Source organism: Tasmannia lanceolata, unplaced genomic scaffold (genome assembly GCF_043159265.1).
Source record: "Tasmannia lanceolata isolate RefF3 unplaced genomic scaffold, GAP_Taslan_0.1 ptg000018l, whole genome shotgun sequence".
Classification (NCBI taxonomy): Eukaryota; Viridiplantae; Streptophyta; class Magnoliopsida; order Canellales; family Winteraceae; genus Tasmannia; species Tasmannia lanceolata.
Genome location: NW_027518695.1, coordinates 13634053 through 13654794, shown reverse-complemented (window position 1 = coordinate 13654794; position 20742 = coordinate 13634053). Strand labels below are relative to the sequence as shown.

The following is a 20742-nucleotide window of genomic DNA, read 5'->3' as shown; positions in this document are numbered from 1 at the left end:
GTGAAGGACATCTGAAATGCATGTCTTGTTGGGAGATTTGATTCCTAGAGCACCCAAGGAGAGAGGAAGATATCCAGAGAGCTCCTAGGGAGAGAAGGCTCCGAAGGAGAGAAAAGGGACAAGAGAAACGAGAATTAAGAAACCATAATGAGGTGGTTCGGGGAGAAGGGAATACCAAAAGTTTTTTTAACCCGGAATTTATTTAGGAACCCGGGTCAGTACCATACATTTTATTGATGAATGCAAAAATATACGAGGGGAACATAGCACCTTACCTCAAATACAAGAAACAGAAAATAAAAACCCTACATAATTTGAATGCTAGGAATACCTAGAAAATCACACCTCATAGCACCCCTAGCCAATATAGAGAGGTCTCTCCATTGATAGAACATGCTATTACCTTTATTGTCACAAGCAAAATTTGCTAGGGACTCATCTACTAGGTTAGCCTCTCTATTGATGAAATATCCTTGGCTTAGTATCTAGAAGAAGATCTTGATGTTCCTTCTATTAATAAAAAATAGACCATGGTGGATCCTTCATCAGTTCATCTATTAGAACTTTACTATCTGATTCAAGCCAAAATTTCGAAACTCCCAGGGCCTTGCAATACCTATATCCGTCAAGCATACATCTCGCTTCCGCTTGTAGGCTAGTGCCGACATCATAATAATGTGAAAAGGCAAAAGATCATCTTACGCATATCATTTCTAATAACTCCACCACCAAAATTTCCGGGATTCCCTCTAGATGCGTCATTAGTATTTAACTTTACCTCTCCTTGCCTCGCTTTAACCCACACTACTTTCAACATCTTGGGAAAAGTTACCATTTTAGGAATAATCCCCACAGCACTTAACGTCCAACATTTCCAATGATAGCACTCTAGGGACGGCGTGAACGATTTAGATAACATCTTGCACCATATCAATATTTTGCATCTGATTATATTAATAGGCTTGGCAATTCCCTCCATACATGTTTACATCGCTCCCTCCAAATCTCCCATGTTATTAGGGATGAGATAACTTTTACGGTAAAACCATAATCTGAATTTCTTTTCCTCTTTTACATTTCAAACAATTGCAGAATCCTGACACATATAGACTGGTTGCGTATAATTGGAACCTGTAGGATGTTGGCGAAATGAACAAATAGAAAATTTGTGAAATCACTCAATAAAAACATGATCCGGCTCTTCTTAGGCACAGCGCAACATGTGTACATAGATTAGGTGGGAATGAATATATTGAGCTTGCTATCCATGGGAACAACTTTCACACAAACTTTCCATAGAAAACAACTGGTTTTAAGATGATCCTTCCAAATATAATTTGGCCATCTTTTCTTTGGAAACTTGCTCCCCACCATATTCCATGCATAGCTAAAAGGCTTGTAGAACGTCTTATCACAGTAATAGCACATGCTATGACACTGTTACCACGTCCTCAGATAGGTGGAGACAATTTCCAATTGCATGACTAGTTGCCAACACTGCTGGGATGCTGCTTCTGCAAAGGTCTCGGGTTCTTAAACAGATACGAGAAGAAAGAAACCAAATCCCCTCTGGATGGAAAGCCTCCTTAAAATAAAAGGCAGATAGTGAGCCAAAAAAATGTTTTACCAACCTTTTTTTTTTGGGTAGAACGCTCATAGGCTTTCTGAAATCCCGATAGGCAACCTAAGAAAGGGTGGGGGGATGAATTGGGTAATTAAAATTTTCAATCAAATTTAATTAAGATTTTGAAAACATTACAAGTTTAAATCTAACTCTTGTTCAATTAAACATAAATATAAATAAAGGTTGGATGTTACCAAACACCTAAATGAAGCAAGAAGGAGAGCAGGGAGACTGCACAAAGATTTAGAGTAGTTCGGTCACAAACAGACCTACTTCACCACCCAAGTCATTGGTCTTTCCTTGGGATTTACCTTCACTAAAAATGAAACTCCACACGCCAAATCTCCAAGCCTTACAATGTACATCACCTCCAAGGGAACAATCCCTCTTTGAAACCGCCTCCAAGGGAATCACTTATCTTTGTGAACCTGATTCACTTTTGTTGTTAGGCCAAATCGTAGACCCCGATTACAATGAAAATGAAGAAGATAAAACACACTCAATGCCTCTTGATAGGCTAATACAAACAATGAATAGCTCACAATCTCTCCAAAAGATTACACTAATAAAGCTATATGGAGATCCTCTTGTTAAATGTAAATACACAAATCAAAGCGTTGAAGAGGATAAACCTAAAATCTTAAATTTAAAAGTGTAAGCTCAAAAAGATGTACATCAATCTTTCAAAAGGTTGTTTAATGTGTCTAGAATAAGGTATAAATAGCCAAAGTAGTACTATGACCGTTTGGGGGCAAAACCGTGATAAACTGGCACAAAACAGATTAGCTGTTCAGGCTCCAACAATTAGTTTTTTCTAGCAAGCGCGGTCGACTGAGGGGTCGTGGTCGCCCACCCTTTGGTCCTTTATTTTTTATTTTGAATTTCAACCTTCTGCGGTCGACCAAGGTGGCGCGGTCGCCCGCCTAAACCTTTCTGAACATTTTATTTTTGGTCCAAATGCCTATTCGCGGTCGCCCGACCCTATTGCGGTCGATCGAATTGACCGTGTTGGATAGCCTCTGGATTTCCAGAAGCTCATCCGCGGTCGACCGGCCCTCTATCGTTGGGTGGGTGCTGGAGTTCCAGCACACTTCCCACGGTCGACCGAGGTGCCGCGGTAGACCGGCCCTATTTTAAAAACTTGGTTTTAAAAGTAGAATCCTTAGGGCTTTAGGCCATGGTCTTTGGGCTTTTGTCCAAGGTTTTCAAACACATTTTGGGGTGTGTAGGTAGTTTTCAAAGATGTCAAGTTGTTTTTGAAAACCATTTGAAAGTGCAAAAAATTTAACAAGAGGACTCCAATAGAATCTATAAAATGAACCTTGATGATCTTGGATTGTCTTGTCTCCTTAGCACTTTCTTGGACATCTTCAACTTGTGAGTGAACTCTTCAACTTTCTTTAGATTTTGTGACTTCCTCCATTTTTTGAACATCGTCAATGGTACATGAGGTGGTCACCAATGCTAGTTCATCTCCAAGCTTCTCTTAGCACTTTACAAGGTATGCTTGTGAGATCTTTGACTTGAGTTTTTGACTTGAACATCTTCCAAGGATGATGTCTCCAATGTATATACAAGCTCATTTGGTTCATTGTGCATGTTAATCCGCAAGCCATATGTTGAGTTGTATTGTGCTAGATGTGCTAACTTTGGTTTGACATTTGACTTTCCTGTCTAAGGCACAATACTACAAAGCAACACATTAGTCCTAGCTGTTGCTCTTATATTCCTTTCCTGCTTTTTCTAGTTTATCATATCTGCACATTATCATTATCATTACCTGCTTAGTTGTAGTTGTGCATGTGTATGTTTACTACTTTACTAGATGTGATGAGTTAGGATTAGATGTGATGTGTAGAGACAAATATCAGTGTAATCTGGTATTGGATTAACACTAGTCTTCCATGCCTCTCTGGGAGACGGCGGATTCTAATGTTTATTCTAATAACAGATAATACTGATCCCAGCTCTCTTTAGGCATGGATGTTAGATGTGATGTGTGGAGAAATGTAGCAGGGTTATCCGATATTGGATTGTCTTTAGTTTTCTCCGCCTCCCTGAGAGACGGTGGATTCTAGTGTTCATTCCAATGTTTGTTCACACTGTAAATTCAGGCATGTTGTGTAACTACTAAAATTTTCATTATCTTTGTTACAAGTTGTATAAGCAGCCGTCTTGAATGCCATCATTGGACCGATGTATACTCTTCTTGCACGTTGCATAAGCTATAAGAGTCTAGTAGATGTATTATATAGATGTTGTTTACATAGGAGATTGACTCATCTGAATGTATAATTTTCTTCAGTTCCTGTGAGATGTGGATGTTGTGTATACATGTTACATTAATAAAATTTGTGGATGTAGATTTCGTTACATGTTGTACTTGTAAACTGGTTGCATGTGTATCTAATGCAAAGGCTGTGTATCCAAATAGGTTTTGGATATGGTTCAATATATATGTGGATGTGAGTCATGACTGTCTTTTGCAACATTGTCGTGTATCCAAATAGGTTTTGGATATGGTTCAATATATATGTGGATGTGAGTCATGACTGTCTTTTGCAACATTGTCTTATTGTGAATGTGATGTTGAGTACAGGTACTAAAGTGTAAAGAAGGTTATCTATTGAACCCATTTTTGGGAATTTTCAAAATTAAATATTTTTTAAAATAAATTATCACGTTTACAGCGGTGCTAAAAGATACATATACTGCCGTTATACTGGTGAGCTTTGAAGTCTAACATCGTAAATTAGCAGCGGTCATGACTGCTGCTATAGTGTAAAATAAAAAAATATCTACATTTACCGACGGTCAGGACCGTTGATGATTCTAACATTTATAGTATGGCCATACATTTTCACCGATGGTCCTTAAAACGACGCTCATAAAACGACGCTAAATAGGGTATTCACCGATGGTCTTTAACGTCGTTGTATTTACCAATGGTCACAAAACGTCGGTAAATACACGTTGTATTTACCGATGGTCATGACCGTCGGTGTAATATTATATACACCAACGGTTTACTTAAAATGTCGGTGATAACCATAACACCAACGTTTTTATTTTATTTTTAACGACGTTCATAAACGCCGGTAAATACCTTTTGGCATGGTAGCATCATCAACGCTCACTGAAAGTGTCGGTGTAAGTTACACCGACATTATTTGGCATAGGCACCGACGGTCATGACCGTCGGTGAATATCATTTTTCTTGTAGTGGAATTTCCTTCTTGCATAAGGGAAAATTTCACCAATGATGATTCCTGTAAGGTTCTAACAGGGTTTCCTACTACTCTCTCTCTCTCTCTCTCTCTCTCTCTCTCTCTCTCTCTCTCTCTCTCTCTCTCTATATATATATATATATATATATATATATATATATATATATAAGTTACCTACACACTAGCTTAAAATACAGTGGGGGCCCACATTGTTTGGGTGATCCAAACCATTCATTTGAATGGTCCTCACAGAGATAAGGTGTCCACAAAAAATCAGATCCATAGGATCATCCCAACCCTACGATTTGTGGAGGTAAAATGGACGTGTATAAACCTTCACAAATTAGTCCATTTTTTGCCTCCATAGTTTGAATGGTTGGGATGATCCTATGGATCTGATTTTTTGTGGACACCCTATCTATGTGAGGACCATTCAAATGAATGGTTTGGATCACCCAAACAATGTGGGCCCCCACTGTATTTTAAGCTAGTGTGTAGGTAACTTACCTACACAAGTGTGTAGGAAATGTTTTCTCATATATATATATTGGGGTTATATATATATGAGGAATAAGATTGTGCGGTCGAGGGCCCAAAAACATGGGTCCTACATTTTTTGTGCTGATCAAAACCATTCATTTGCAAGGCCCCATCATAGATAGGGTGTGTACAAAAAATCAGGTCCATTGGATCATCCTAACCCCTCCAAAAATGGAGGGCAAAGATGAGCAGATTTGTGGCAAACGGTGTATGTTCATTTTGACCTCCACAAATGGATGGGTTAGGATGATCCTAAGGAGCTGATTTTTTGTACATACCCTATGTAAGGGCCTTTCAAATGAATGCTTTGGGTCATCCTAACAAAGTGGGCCCGCATGAGTTTGGGGCCCTCGACTGCACCTAAGCTTGATACGGTCGACCGCACAATCATTTTTCTATATATATATATATATATATATATATATATATATATTGGTTTTGGGGGCGTACAAAAGAGTAAAGGTGGTACGTTAGAAGTATCACCCTTGATATTTGATCTAACAGCAGCTCTCTTTTATAGAAGCTGCTGTTGGATCAAATATCAAGGATGGGATGATGCGTATGTGTTTGTACGCCATTTCATAAAACAATTTCTCGTTTTGGGGATGGAATTTGAGGCAGGGAGGGCCGGAAATAAATGAATGTGCGGCCATGGCTTATCACGTGGCCCATGAAAAATGAATTTTCAAGTGTTTTGTTAACTTATTTTCCATGGAGAAGTTTTTCCCTAAAGGCCTGCGGTTTGGATTGCAAGAAAAACATTTCTGTTCAAAAAAATTTCTTGAAAAAAAATTGTACTTTCCTTTATTTTGAGGAAAATAATTGGTTATAATTAATTTAGAAGGATATTATTATTATTATTATAAATTAAAGGTCCCTCTAAGTAAAAATTGAATAGGGTTGGCTCAAGTTATCTTTTATCATCCCCTTAACAAGTAGGGAATTTTAGAAATAGTTTTCCTTTCCTAACTTTTCCAAAAAATTCATGCATTCCAAACTTTAGAAAATTTTCCCTATTTTAAGGAAAACCTCAAAGCGTAATTTACATTGGTTTTCCACGGAATATTATTCTTTTCATAACTTTCTTCCGAAACAACGCCTGGTGGCCAATTCCATTCCTTGTAAACCTCACTTGTCTCACGTGCGCACCCAAACCACGTTCAGCAAAGTGTAGGTCTCATTTCTTGAATAGTATACATCCTCACCTCTTCTTCATTCCTTGTTACCAACTCTCTCTCTCTCTCTCTCTCTCTCTCTCTCTCTCTCTCATTTCTTGAATCACCAAATTAAGCCATGGATAATCCCCAAGAAATTCAAGCACAAACAAACCCTAATCCTCCTGCTCGGAACTACCGCCCATGGATCTGCCCAGCTGTTATCGTTTTCCTTTTTGTTTCCTTGGAGGCCTTCCTAGGGTACTTCTTAACTGTGAAACCACTAACATAGAGGATGCCCTTTGTTTCCAATACATATTTCTGCCAATGCAGTACACACATGCCAATGAATTATACGTGTATTGCATTGGAACCACAATTCCAACTCTCTATGAGTGGAGAGTTCACTCCATCCTTCCGCATTTTGTTTTCAAGGAGATCTTAGGGAGGCCATGCATTGAGTTCTAAAAGGCAGAAACCAACAAACAATAAAAGACTCGTATAATTATATTTACTGTGTAGGACCCATAACCGAGACATTATATCGGTATGCATGTGCCTAGCCTACCATTGTTTAAAAGTTCCCCGAGTTAATCGTCAACTCGCCCAAGTCGACTTCCTTTTGCCTTGGCTGAGTTCCTTTTCGAGTACGCATTTTGCCATACCAAGTCAATCAGAACTCCTCTGGCTTGCCCGAGTTAATGAAAAGTTGACTGCGCCGTTGCCCAAGTCGACTCCCTCTTACCTCAGCCGAGTTCTTATTTAAGTCCAAGTTTTGAAACAGTGGTGCCTACAGATGTTGCCAATTGGGAAAAGCCTAAACTTACTCTTTTACTTCTGTCTTTTATTTTTACTAATAAATTTGTAGACAACTTTTTACTATATATGTTATATTGACTAAACATTGTGTGTGTATAGTAAGTTTTGATGTGGCAGTTACAATATGTTCATACAGACGTGCTTACTATTTGGGTTTATACATTCGCGATATTTATGTATTTCATTCTGTATCACACTGATAATGTGACTTGTCTAATTGTGTGTTAGACAAAATAATAATCTAGGTATATGTAACCGAATATACTTGTCTTAAGTAGAGTTACTTCTCTGTTTTTTGTTTTTTTTTTACTAATAAACTTCTATAAGTCCTTTTACCGTGTTATATTATACCCCATTCCCTCATATTTTGTACTATACAAGCATTAATTCAAGAGGAATGCTAGACTCAAGGGCGCCCTTGCAAAAATGAGGTGGAAGGGCTCCCCCATTGGCTGCACTTCACCATATTATTTGACTTTTCAGCAATTATTTACTTTGGTGATGTGCAGCCAATGGGGAGTTTTCAAGAACTCGAACTTCAAAATTATAGCCACACACCATGGCAATTTGCATACCCTCTAATAGTTATAGTTATAGTTAAAAGGATTGGTACTACGCACGATTTATGCGCAAAGCATAGAGAAAAAGACAGGAAAATCTAAATCAACCATCAAATTCAATATTAACGAAGCGAGGAGAACAATTAGAAGTCATGAATTCCGATGTGTATGATGAGTCTTACGGTGTCCACAAAATAGATGATCATGTTAAAATGAAGGTTGTTTCTTGAAGCGACCTCTGGAAAGGCAAAAATATTGAGGAAGTTAAAAAGTTCGAGTTTTAATTCTCAAAAAGAAAAAAAAGAAGTTCGAGTTTTCAAGAACTACACCAGCGAAATTATTTGATAACTATTTATACACATTGTTTTAATGGCTTCGATCATCCCAGAATAAGAGGGAGAGGGAGAGAGAGAGAGAGAGAGAGAGAGATTGTTCCAAATTTTTACTATGAAGAAGGTGGAGACAGTCAAATAATTTGGAAGAAAATAAGACCAAAATATTCCCTTGGTTGCACAGCCTCATTAAACTCAAGCAAATAAAGGGGAAAAAAGACAGAGAGGGAGAAGAAGAAGAAGAAGTTGGAGAAATTTGTCAAGAAATCTATTTAGGATTTTTCTGATAATATTGATGTCTGCAAATCTACCAATAATTATACTAATCAAATTAATAAAAATAAATTAAACAAGAGAAAGAATAGAAATAGCATGTTTTAATAGATCGAGGCACGTCAGAAATGACGCTCTCTTTAAAGTCAAAACGCCCCCGTCTGAACTTCACTGGTGTTTGGCACCCAAGATTCAACCATCCCTCAGGGTCTATTCCATGCAGGGAATTGATCCCACAAACTCGTCATGCACGTGTCACAAAATAACAATAAAATGTGAAAAATAAGAGCCCATGGAAATACAGTTGTTTGTAGAGAGAGGGTGGGGAAGAAGGCAATCCATCAAAAAGACAAAGATGTCGTTTTGGTGTAAAAGAGAGTCGTTAAATATCAGTCGTAAATAAATGAAATCCGTTATTTATTTTAATAGGAAAGAGGGGCTCCTCTCTCCCCTAAAATATCTCCATATCCAAAACTGTTACCTCCTTTTTAGGGAATAAAATAAAATCATATACAGTAGCTTAAATGGGTAACTGCTAGAAATAATTTAATTCAATTAAATTTTAAATTAAATACAACAATCCCCCACATAATTTAAAATTTAAAAATACACAGGCAAGCGACTTTACTATGCAATGGGTGCAGGTGTTTTCCGGACTTGAACCTACACTTAGTGTTAGCAAGTTTCCATCTGAAGGAGCCGTAGTGAACTAAGTCTTGAACTAGGTCCTTAAGTTGAGACTTCATCTTACCACACACACAGTACGGGCAATTATTGAGTTCTAGTCGGTTTGGCCCTTTACGGTCATGAGCTCTTATCTTGTTTTCATGAGCGTCTTTAGGGAGTAGCCCAGCTTCCTACAATAGCGGCCTTACTACCACACTCACATAGGTGAGTTCTCCAAGGGTGCTCTGTGACCTACACCCTGCAGAATCCTACCTTAGACTGATTAAGAGATAAACTCATCCTAAATACCGTCACAGTAATGAGCATTGTCACCATATGAATGAGACTAGGGATACCCCTCAAAATATTCAGTGCTACTCCAAGCCACCCTACAGCTTCGTTTTTACCCATTGAACCCCCTTCATGGGATCTACGATCACAGAGGTTGGGTGTCCATTGTGGTGACTTACTTATGGCATGGGCTTCAGTCTCAGTCCCTAGATGATATATCACTAGCTTCTAAGCTAGTCACTTTTACTTATATTGCTTTCAGACCTTAAAAGGTCCATAGCCACCACTCTTTGATAGAGTTTTAATTTATTTGTGTCCTAAACACTCTTTCATGTGGGTATATCATCCTTATATTTACATCATGATCATGATAAACAACTATTATGCGCAAAACATAATATCTAGTCTATAGACATGCAAAGAACATCAACTCAGATGCATTGTATAGATATTTCCAAGAAGACCTACTCTCGCGTAGGCCTTGTGCTCGATGAAATCCCCCAACGAGTCCATGGCCAAAGAAGACTGATTTTCCGACGCTCCAACCATTTTTATTTTTATTTTTGGACTCTTATGGGAAACCCAACCACGTATTTGTGGTTACTGTAGATGGAAGAAGAGAGTCCAGAGTTTTGCTCTCACTGGGAACTCGAAAATGTATCAAACCGAGAAGGTGATCAACAGTTTGGATCATCCTATGAAGTCGGCTTATTCCCTTTTGGACTTCATGACTTCATGCACGCACCATAATCTATATTCTATATTCTATATTCTATATATAATAAAAAAGAAGGGGGGCTATGTGGCACAAAATATTCCAATGTGGCATTGCAATTTTCACAAAAAGATGTACTTGGATATTACATACCGGCTTTGGGCATACGTTTCTCTTTAATTTCCTCTTTAATCACCTTCCAAACCACACGTTCCTCCTTGAAAAGAACCGAAGAAAACCTGAAATAACGATTTGGTTTCCGATTTGATTTGGTCTCCTAAGAATCCAATTGACTTCCTAAAATTCTGAAGATATACTCTTATAAATCCTCAAAATTTATAAGACTTAAAGTCAATGGTTAGAGAATGAAAAGAAGATACTGACTCTAGGCTTGAGAGGGATGAATGGCAACATATTGAAAATAGAAATAACTCGAAAAATAGATATGGCTTGTTTTTACTAAAATGCCCTTGAAATAATGCTCAGTGTTATAAAAATGGAAGGGTGTTTTCGTAAAATGATGTAATAACATTGGATTTTGACAGCCCCGTGGGCTTTTATTAGCTGTCCGAAATATCTAGTAGTGGGTCTAGGTCCTGTCCGTTAAACTTCGGATTCGAGTAGTCCATCGGACTGTCTGGATCCATTGACACCCCTACTCACTCGGCAAGGCTTTTCATTCTCCATCATTATGAGTGATGGAAACGGGAGTATAAGATTGGAAGCAGCTATGTATAGTTTTGATAAAATAACCTTTTACCTCAAAAAGGCGAGATGGAGTGAAACGGGTATCGTGGGTCGGTTCATGCCTACTCATTTATTACCCTTGTCTCCTTAATTCCTATCAAATCTAAGCCAAATTCTACAAAAAAATGGGGGAATTTCCCTGGATATCTTCGGAGGGATGCGTTTTCTTTCTCCCTTTCTTTGTTTACACTTCTTACAACTGCTTTACAAGGTTGGCAGCTGAACACTATTTACCACTATTCTACAAGGTAAGTTATAGGTAAATCCGATGCTTTTTTCTTCCCTACTAACTACTAATACCAGTACTCTACAAAGTAAATGCCTACAACCAATCAGAACTTAGGGGTGACTAGGACAAAATGAATATGATTTCCAAAGCGTCTAATTGAATGAGAACTTGCACATCAACAAGGTTTTGTTCAGGCTTATGAGATGAACTCAGTGAGGTTAGCAGAACTAGTAGCCGGTTGGACCGCACAGAGACCTATGCTTCTAAAAGCTACTCGAACATAGAGCAAAGGAAGAAAGAGGATTTGGGAAAGGAAAATGATATCGTGACCGAATGTAAGACCAATGGGAGATCGCCGCAATGAGAATGTACCACGCTTGCAAAGAAAATCTACTTTTTGTTGATTTTCCTAAACCTAAGGACTGGCTTATGTCACTTGTGATGTTGTGACCAGAACCCATTTGTTCGGTCCACTACCTGGCGTTACTCTCGGTTAGGAGTGTCAGCGGATCCACCTATGTCTCGTCAGAATTCATTCAAATTTCTTATCAGTAGGATCGGATTCGGAGTGTTCTTCAGATCCTATTTCCCATATACCAGTCACGATCCATTTCAAATTAGACTGTCCATAGGAGTGTCCTAGTAGGTCCTACTTACGTTGTGCGTGGTTAAATTTCTCGAAAGAGGGCTAGCGCAAGTTGCAACGGCGACACACAATGGATTGGAGACTTAAAGTCAATGGTTAAAGACGGAAAGGAAGAGGGTGACAAGACTTTAGACTGATGAATATCAAAATACTGAAAATAGTGATCGCTCAAAAAAATATGTACGGCTTATTTTCACTAAAATACCCTTGAAAAAAACACTTAATGTTATAAAAATTGAAGGGTAGTCTTGTAAAATAATATAATAATGTCGGAGTTTGGACTGTCTGGGCTTTTTTTTATTAATTGTCTGGATTCCATCGATAATTTTTTCGGATCATATGATCAAATCCAAAATATGTCCATGAATCCTAGTTAGTAGTGTGTCTAGGTCATGTCCATTGACCTTCGGATTCGGATAGTCTATTGGATTGTCTGGACCCATCGACACCCCGACTCTCGGTCTCACTAGCATTACCTTTTAGGACAGGATCTTCCCATTTGGAAAGTGGATGCAGTTTTGGATTGTAGATTTGAGTCCAATAATCAGTTATGGACACACAATTTGTTCTCAAAATCGAAAAAACAAATTCAGCCTTAGACTTTTGAGCTTGATGATATTTAGTGATATGTTTTTAAAATTTTTGAATACGACTTTGTATGTCTCTTTATAATATTTCATTAAAATAGTGTTGTTTTATACGGGTCATTCGGATCTACATCCTTTTTTATAACGTTTTATTAAAATAATGTGGTTTCATGCACATCTTTCGGATATACAGCCTTTTTTTCATTCTTTTTTTCTCACCACAATTCCTCCTAAGTAACTATAAACACGACCTTGCTATATCTGTTATGTGTGTGAAGTCTACTATAGATTATTAATGACAACCCTTTCTTCAAATTTCAATTCCACAAAAAGAAACCATCACCCCCCCCCCCCGACGTGAGTGTGTGAAGTCTACTATAGATTAGAGGGTCAGGATCATCCTATGAAAATGATTTTAGAGGTACAACCTATTTCTATTGTGGCCCATCAAATGAACGGTTTGGATCATCATAAGAAGTGGGCCCACAAAATACTAGGCTTCACACACAGAGCACATAATATCTCCAAAGAGAGAAATATAATTATTAAAAAGAAATATCTTTTTAAAATGAAGCATTTTACATTAAAGATCATGTATGGATCTACTGCACTTGATCTCCCCGTCATCATCGGATGATTCTAGACCATTGATCAAGCATGATGAAAAATACAACGGTCTCAATTGCTAAGCACACATTTCACGTATCCATTGAATTACTCATCATCACGAGTTCACAACCATGGTTTTAAATTTCGACCGACCGAAACCGAAATTTCCTGAAATTTGATATTTCGTGAAATACCAAATTTCGGTTCAAAATTTCGAGAAAATGGCATTTAAAAAATAATAATAAATGTTATAAAAAAAAGTGTTACAAAATTTCGGAATTTCGGGAATTTCGGTCCAGAATTTAGAACTAAATTACATAATTTCGAACCGCCGAAATTTCAGTTTTCGGTGAGGTCCAAACAAGTTACCGAAATTTTAAACCATGTTCACGACTTGGTATCTCTCTTATCAAGATATGGGAGTGTAGATATCATTTCCTAATGCTGATGAAAAAGCACTTCCAAGTTGCTTCTTATCTAATACAATAAGCTGGGATGAAAAGAGGAGAGTTTTTTCGATTTTTTTGAAAATTACGTGAGAATTACACCTCACATTTTTTGACTTTTTTGAACAAATGCACCCATTCAACTCGTATAATTTCAATCCTACCCCCTCCCTCCTTTATGCTTTTAACAAAGGCACCCATTGAATCATATAATTTCAATCCTACCCCTCCTTTATGCTTTTAACAAAGGCACCCATTAAAGCCGTATAATTTCGATCTTACCCCCCCTCCTTTATGGGTTTTTAATTAAAAAACTATAGGGTGATCTTAACCATCCGATTTAAGATAAGAGGAATTATGAAAACATCTATAGATTGGAGGGCTAGCATCAGCCTATGGAAATGATTTTTGGGGCACAACCTATTTATGTTGTGTTCCATCACATGGACGGTTTGAATCAACCTATGACGTGGTCCGTACCGTTCTTTGTCGGCTCGTGCATCGCACGGGTTTTTTTACTAGTATCGTAAGAAGAGCCCTGCGCGTGAGAACCGCCTACACCACGTGTCCACCTCTTGTAGTCACCGACTAGTTTTCGTTTACAGTTATTTACGGGCAAGCCAAACCGCGTTATTTTTTAATCCAATCGTCGATGTAAAGCAAAACGCATCTACAGCGTACAATCCCCTCTGCTTTTCCCCGTCTACATATATACAGAGAATAAACGCAGTTAGGAATCTCAATCTTCACGTCCCTGAGGTAATTAATGCTTCTTTCTTCCTTTATATACAGAGAAAAACCTGCAAAATTCATGTTTCTTAATGCTTATTAATCTGTTTTCTTCTTCTTCTTGTAGTTGTTCATGTACTGCACTTAACAAACCGATAGATAAAAGTTTCGCTCTTAGATTTCAGGTTCGTTTGCTAATTTATTTGGTTTTTTTTTAAAAAATTTCTTTCTAGGGTTCTTTCTTTTCTTGCTTACAAGTTGTTTTCAGTTGTTTTGACTGTGGCTAGGTAATTTGATCATTTTACGTGGATTTAGCTTAAACTAATGCTTAATTTTGGGCATGGTTTGATTTGGATGGGTTGATCTCTTTTTCTTTATGTCACTGTAAATCCATGGTTCTGCTAGTTCTTGTATTAGAAAATTCAGAGTTTGTGGAAAAATCTGTTATCTGATATATAAATTTATAACCATCTCTTTTGGGTTTTTTAATTCTTTCTAGGGTTGGTTCTTTTTGTTTTTATTGCAAGTTGTTTCCCGTCAATTGTGGCTTAGAATAGGATTTCTAGGTAATCTGATCATTTTACATGATTTTAGCTTAAACTCATGCTTGTTTTTTGGCATGGTTTGATTTGGATGTGTTGGTCTGTTTTTCTTTATTCCATTGCAAATACATGGTTTTGCTTGGATTAGAAATTCAGGAATTGGTGGGGGTTTCTATACATATTACCCCATTTGTATCTGTTTGAGGGGAGATCTTTGAGTTTGGTGGCTTTTAGAGTGCTTAATGCTTCTCGACCGACTCTTCTTCATGTTTTCTTTGCTAGGAATCATATACTACCTGTCATTTATTGATTGTTTCTTTGTGTCCGTTCTGTATACTTCTCTTCCTCATATCTGTGTGCATTTATCTGCTTGCGTTTAAGATTCTTTTTCCTTTTTTAACGATTTCCCAAGTTGCAGAGTCATCATTCTTGATGTGTAAATTCTTGAACTAAAGAGTCTGGGTCTGTTAAAATATCTTCTCAAATTTCGTCATGTTAGGAAGGTTTTCCTCCATCCATGGCATGAATTTTGATAATTTTGTTTCTAATATGCTCGTTGGGTTTTTAGATGATTGTTTTAGCGATAAGTTCATCTTCAGCTGGGCGTTTTATAACTTTCTACTTAATCCTAGAATTGTGAGCTTTGGGGAGTTGCCATACGAATTAACGTACAAAATGTCGTTAGTTAGCATGGCTCCCAAATTGTACATCTTATTCAAAACCCATAATTCTTCACTAAAAAACAAAGAGCAAAAGAAAATAAGGGGAGTTAGATCGAGTGGAGAAGAAAGAATGTAAAGAAATAAAATCGAGAGGATAAGAAAAGGAATTTTTTTTTTTTTTTTTTGGAAAATGATAGCCAATTTATTGATAGACGACCGAGATGGTCAATACACATGGGATCAAATCAAAGAAGAAAAAAGACACATAAAAAAGTTCGCAGAGGTGGTTGCCTAAGCCATAGGCAGGCTTTTTAAATCCATTGACTTGGGTAATTGAGTCCTTGGTTGCCAAGGCAAGTTGCTTGTTGACTGTCATCTCTTACAAGTTACAACTATGATAATTTGGTGCTTGATGATAACCTTCACACCGCATGAGTTTAGGCATACATCATTCTAAGTGTCCTTGCAAAAATCATTTTTTTGTCTTGGGCTAGGAATCTGTAGTTCTGATGGAAAATCCGCATTGATTGAAGTACCCCATTCCTTTTCATCCAAGTATTGGATGTTGACTGTGCTTAGACTATTGGATGTTGGCTGTGCTTAGACTAGCGAGGTTTTATTGTGTGTACACGGGGGACCTCTGTAGTTTGGTTTCATGGAATTGTGGAAGTTAGGAATTTGCTAACATTTAGGATTTATGTTAATTTTGTTATATGCATGGTTTTAAATTTCGACCGAAATTTCGGTGGAGACCGACACCGAAATCACTAATACCCGAAACGGTATTTTATTTCGTCCGAAATTTCGGAATTTCGGTCGAAATTTCACCCAAAAACCTCTTTTTTTAATTAAATTGATATTTTACCAAAGGCCGAAATTTTATATCGAATAAAATATTTTTTTCTGGTTTCGCCGGATTTCCGCTGAAATTTCGGTGTCCGAAACCGGTACCGAAACCGAAATTTAAAATCATGGTTATATGTGGACCCATCTTTAGAAACATGAGTAGTGTTTTTGTATCTAGTTTCAGTCGTAAAAGGTCCCATGTCTTTGGGAAATAGTTATTATGGTTAAAGTGAAGAGCTGGGCTAGATTATATTGGAGTGACTGATATTAAGTAGGAGCTGGGGTTGTTTAGATCCTCGTGGCTCTTTTAAGGAAATTTTATGGTTTCTTTCAATATGGCTATACAAGATTCTTGCCTAGAAGTTCATTCCGTATCGATTTTGTGGCTTCCTGGAGGAGACCAGCGAGAAAGGAATCTATCAATCAGTGATCTATTGGATTAAAAACTATAAGGTATTGCTAGGAAAGATGGTTTGCATGACTTGCCAATGGAACCACTTCAGATCTTGTGTTCGGAGAAAATCCATGAAATTGGGGGACCATTTTGATGAATTTACAATGCCTGTATGGAAGACAAAAGCACAAGATCCTACTTGCATTCACCCGCAGGATGATGAATTGTGGGCTATGATGAAGTGGAATCACAGATACTGTACAAACTATGATGATCACTTCAAATTTGAGCGTAGTTTTATGCATGGTTTTAAATTTCGATTGGGACTGGAACCAAAATTTTGGATTTTGGCCGAAATTCCTAGAAATGGATTTTTTTTTAAATATTTTATTATTCCGAAATTTCAGAAATAATGAAATAATACTTTTTTTATTACCGAATTTCGGCCGAAAAACCGAAATTTAAATCCATGGTTTTATTTATGTAGGAACTAGGAAGTCATCTTCAACAAATATATCAATGAGAGGCATACTTCTTGAAATGTCCACTAGAACTGTTCGTATGATTCTAGAGGGAATATCACACGAAATTCTCAAGTCATATCGAAACGTCAAATTTTGTTTAATTGATTGGATAACATTTATATGCAATCAAATGTCCAAAATCTTCTTTTCCAACCTTAATTCTAATTCTAGGCTGCTTTTCGTCTTTTCCAGCACTAAGACAATATGTATATGCTATTAAGTGCCCAATGTCTTCATCTTTTTAAAGTAATTGATCCATTCAGAAATTGGCGGGCAGGGTTGAAGAATGTTTAATTGAGTTCAATGACAAGAAAATTGTCATTTGTATGCAGAACTATGCTGTGTTTATATTTTGGATATTTGCAAATTCTTATTCTTCACGTGATGTGTAATTTTTCTACTAGTGCAAAATGGCTATGCTACTTAATATGTTGTTTGCATTCATTAAGCAGTCCTATTTAGAAGCATTTGTTACCCAAGGAAGCACTCTTAGATGAACATGTAGGCCCAAATATTGGAAAATTCTTCACCATTAAAAAGTCCCTCCGATACTTGGCTTTTCCTTCCATTTTTCAAGAGAAAGCAGTAAAACTTAGCCAACAAAACGAGATACAGTTCAAGTTCACTTTGGTCCAACCAGGAACTCAACTGCTGTCAACCAAAATCCAGTATAGAAGTTGGTTAGCCCACTGTCTTAAGAATCTCTCCAGCCATGTTTAGGCAGTATCAGCTAAATTTTGGTCCTACTTGCTATCACACGGCACATTCTTAAAAGATGTATGTGATAACGTTATGAGGGAGTGGTGTGACAATGTTTACTGATTCTATATCTCATGCATTCACAAATCTTTCTGCTAGGAATTAACAACGCAACAGAATAACGATGCAAAAGATAAATGGAAATTCGCACACAGATTTACGTGGTTCACCCAACCAGTATGGTATGGGCTACGTCCACGGCAGAACGACAAGCCAACGATTCCACTATTCTGAAGAAGAGATTACAAAACCCTCACAACCTTGGCGGCTCCTGATATCACACCCTTTTATATGGCGTTTTCCTACGCGATACAATAAAGGGAAAAACCCTAATTCATGAAAGTAGAAAACTACACCCTTTTAGACTGAGATCAGCTTCACCAATAACACTTTCTTTTGCAACTATTCCAAAATATGTTACAGTGATTCTTAAAATTAATCATTACCAGATTTGTACTCTATTATATGAGGGGAGGCATCTGTGCTCAAATGTTACTTTTTAGCAGTGTAGCATGTTTGAGTCCATCTCCTGAGCTCCATGTTTCATTATAATCTTGGACTGATTCTAACAGTTATTTATCTGATTTTTTTGCACAGTGAAGAACAATGGGAGGTGGGAAGGACAAGTATGATGAATCAGGACAGAGTGATAAAGGGCTCTTTTCAAACCTGGCCCATGGGCTTTCTGGATATCCTCCAGGACATCAGTCTGGATATCCGCCACCGCCTGGGGCATATCCGCCTCAAGGCTATCCTCCTCAAGGCTACCCTCAACAAGGGTATCCTCCTCAGGGATATCCCCCACAAGGGTACCCACCGGCAGGATATCCCCCAGCAGGATACCCACCGGCAGGTTATCCCAGTCACGGTCAGTCTGCAGGTATGGCTTAATTAATCTTAATGCCCCTATTGTGACTTAGCCATTTGTACTTTTGTAGTGAGTATCACATTTGTAGTTTATGTCACAATCTCACAGCCCTAGTCTTAGGTTTAGAGTGGATTCATATCTGCATGCGCAAGACCATGCAGCTCCTCACTTTCATGTTTTCCTACTGTGATGATTTCAAGTTTTAAATTCTTGGTTTACAGTTATATAGGAATTGGGGCCAACCACTATACTGGTTAAGAAATGATCTGAAAAAGGGAGAGAGATGATTTTGATGATTTTGTTTTTAGTTCATATATGAATTCGGCACTGCTCTCTTCATATTTTGCATTTTAGGAAAGAAAATGCCTTTTGGTTTTATTTTTGAGAAACTGCCGTTGATTTCCTAGGAATGACCTCACAACACATGATTTTACTTTGAAAAATGATCAGAAGTTTCCATAATTTTTCATTGAAAAGATAATCAGATTTTCGACGGGTGTAGATTGAAACGTACATTTGGATCTCCTTGTGTTTGATTGAAATGCCACATTGGCCCTTCAGGCAATGTAAAAAAAAACTATTTAGAATTAGTTTTTGGTTTTCCTGGCTTGTTAGGAGCTTTTCATGCTCCCCTCACTCCATCCTCTCAATTCTTTCCATCTTGTGCCCTCACGAATATTCCATGGAATGGTTTCTCATTGTGGCCAAACATTACATAAAATGCTCAATCCAGTAATCCACTAATTTTATCGTAAGCTACTACAAATTTGGTTGGTGGTCATTAGTGAACATTACCTTAACCATTATTTAAAACTCTCTCATGACACACAAAGCTCACAACCCAGTCTCAAATCTCAATTCTCTTGGCAATTGCTGATTCTCTCTTAATCCATTTACAGGGCATGGTGGCATGGTGCCACTGCTGGCTGGGGGAGCTGCTCTCGCAGCTGGCGCTTATGGAGCCCAGCACCTCGCACACGGTGCTCAAAATTCCGGGCATGGAGGCTACGCTGGCCATGGCGGCTACCCTAGCCATGGTGGCTACTCTGAGCATGGTTACCCTAGCCATGGTGGTTACTCTGAGCATGGTTACTCTGGGCATGGTGGCTACTCTGGCCATGGAGGGCATCACGGCGGCAAGTTCAAGCACCATGGTGGCAAGCATGGCAAGCATGGCAAGCATGGCAGGAAATGGAAGTGATGTTGTGTTGCCCCTCCACCCCCAACCAACCAGAGTCTTTCTAGCTGACACTTATAGTAGTACTTATTTCCTTCATTACTACCACTGTTTCTGCTGCTACTATTGCTGATTAAAATGCTTGTAATCACTATACTTTTTACAGGAGCTTTATACTTCTGTTTAAGGTGGTTTTATTGCCTATATATGTTCTATCACTCTCTCACACTTTTTTACATTTATTTATGTGATAAATAGATTACTTCGTGTCTTTTTCTCTTGGTTGTGTCGGATTACTTCATGTCTTCTTCTATTGGCTGCATATGCCTTGCCAATTTTTCTTAGGTTACTGATCTTCCCACTACCATGTTTTGATAATGGAACATACCCACCTCGTCTTTTTATTCTTTCATTAGATGTCAAAAGCCTATTACAATTGCCAAAAAACTCTCAGCTGTTTATTATACAAGGAAAAGACAAGGTGAATTTGTCTTATTATCAAAAAATGGTAGTGCAAATGTCAAAGCTTTGGTCCTCTTTGGAAACTGCTAAAAACTTTGGACAGCAATCACCCACGGTTTTGAGTTGACAGAAGAGGCTTACATGGACTTGGATTCCATTGAATGGAACCGTAATCGATTCCCATCAGAGCCTCATGTGCCATTTTGTTGCATGTTGAATTTTTTTAATAGAACTTGCTTTGCATGCATGTGGTTCTGAAGAGATTGGTGAGCTAATGAAATCGTCAACTCTGTTGCGTGCTACAGAGACTTTGT

At 37.9% G+C, this 20742-nt stretch overlaps 1 protein-coding gene across 2 annotated transcripts; it reads left to right on the top strand.

The window, feature by feature from the left end:
* Nucleotides 1-14118: 14118 nt before the first annotated feature.
* On the top strand, nucleotides 14119-20237 carry LOC143851324 (uncharacterized). Of its 2 annotated transcripts, XM_077360711.1 has the most exons (4): nucleotides 14129-14224; nucleotides 14322-14379; nucleotides 18519-18801; nucleotides 19689-20237. In XM_077360711.1, exons 3-4 carry the CDS (start codon nucleotides 18528-18530, stop codon nucleotides 19988-19990), a joined length of 576 nt encoding a protein of 191 aa, XP_077216826.1. In that variant the 5' UTR covers nucleotides 14129-14224; nucleotides 14322-14379; nucleotides 18519-18527; the 3' UTR covers nucleotides 19991-20237. The 2 variants fall into 2 exon arrangements, with proteins under 2 accessions (XP_077216827.1, XP_077216826.1); XM_077360712.1 differs by lacking the exon at nucleotides 14322-14379 and having other exon boundaries at nucleotides 14119-14224.
* Nucleotides 20238-20742: the final 505 nt, after the last annotated feature.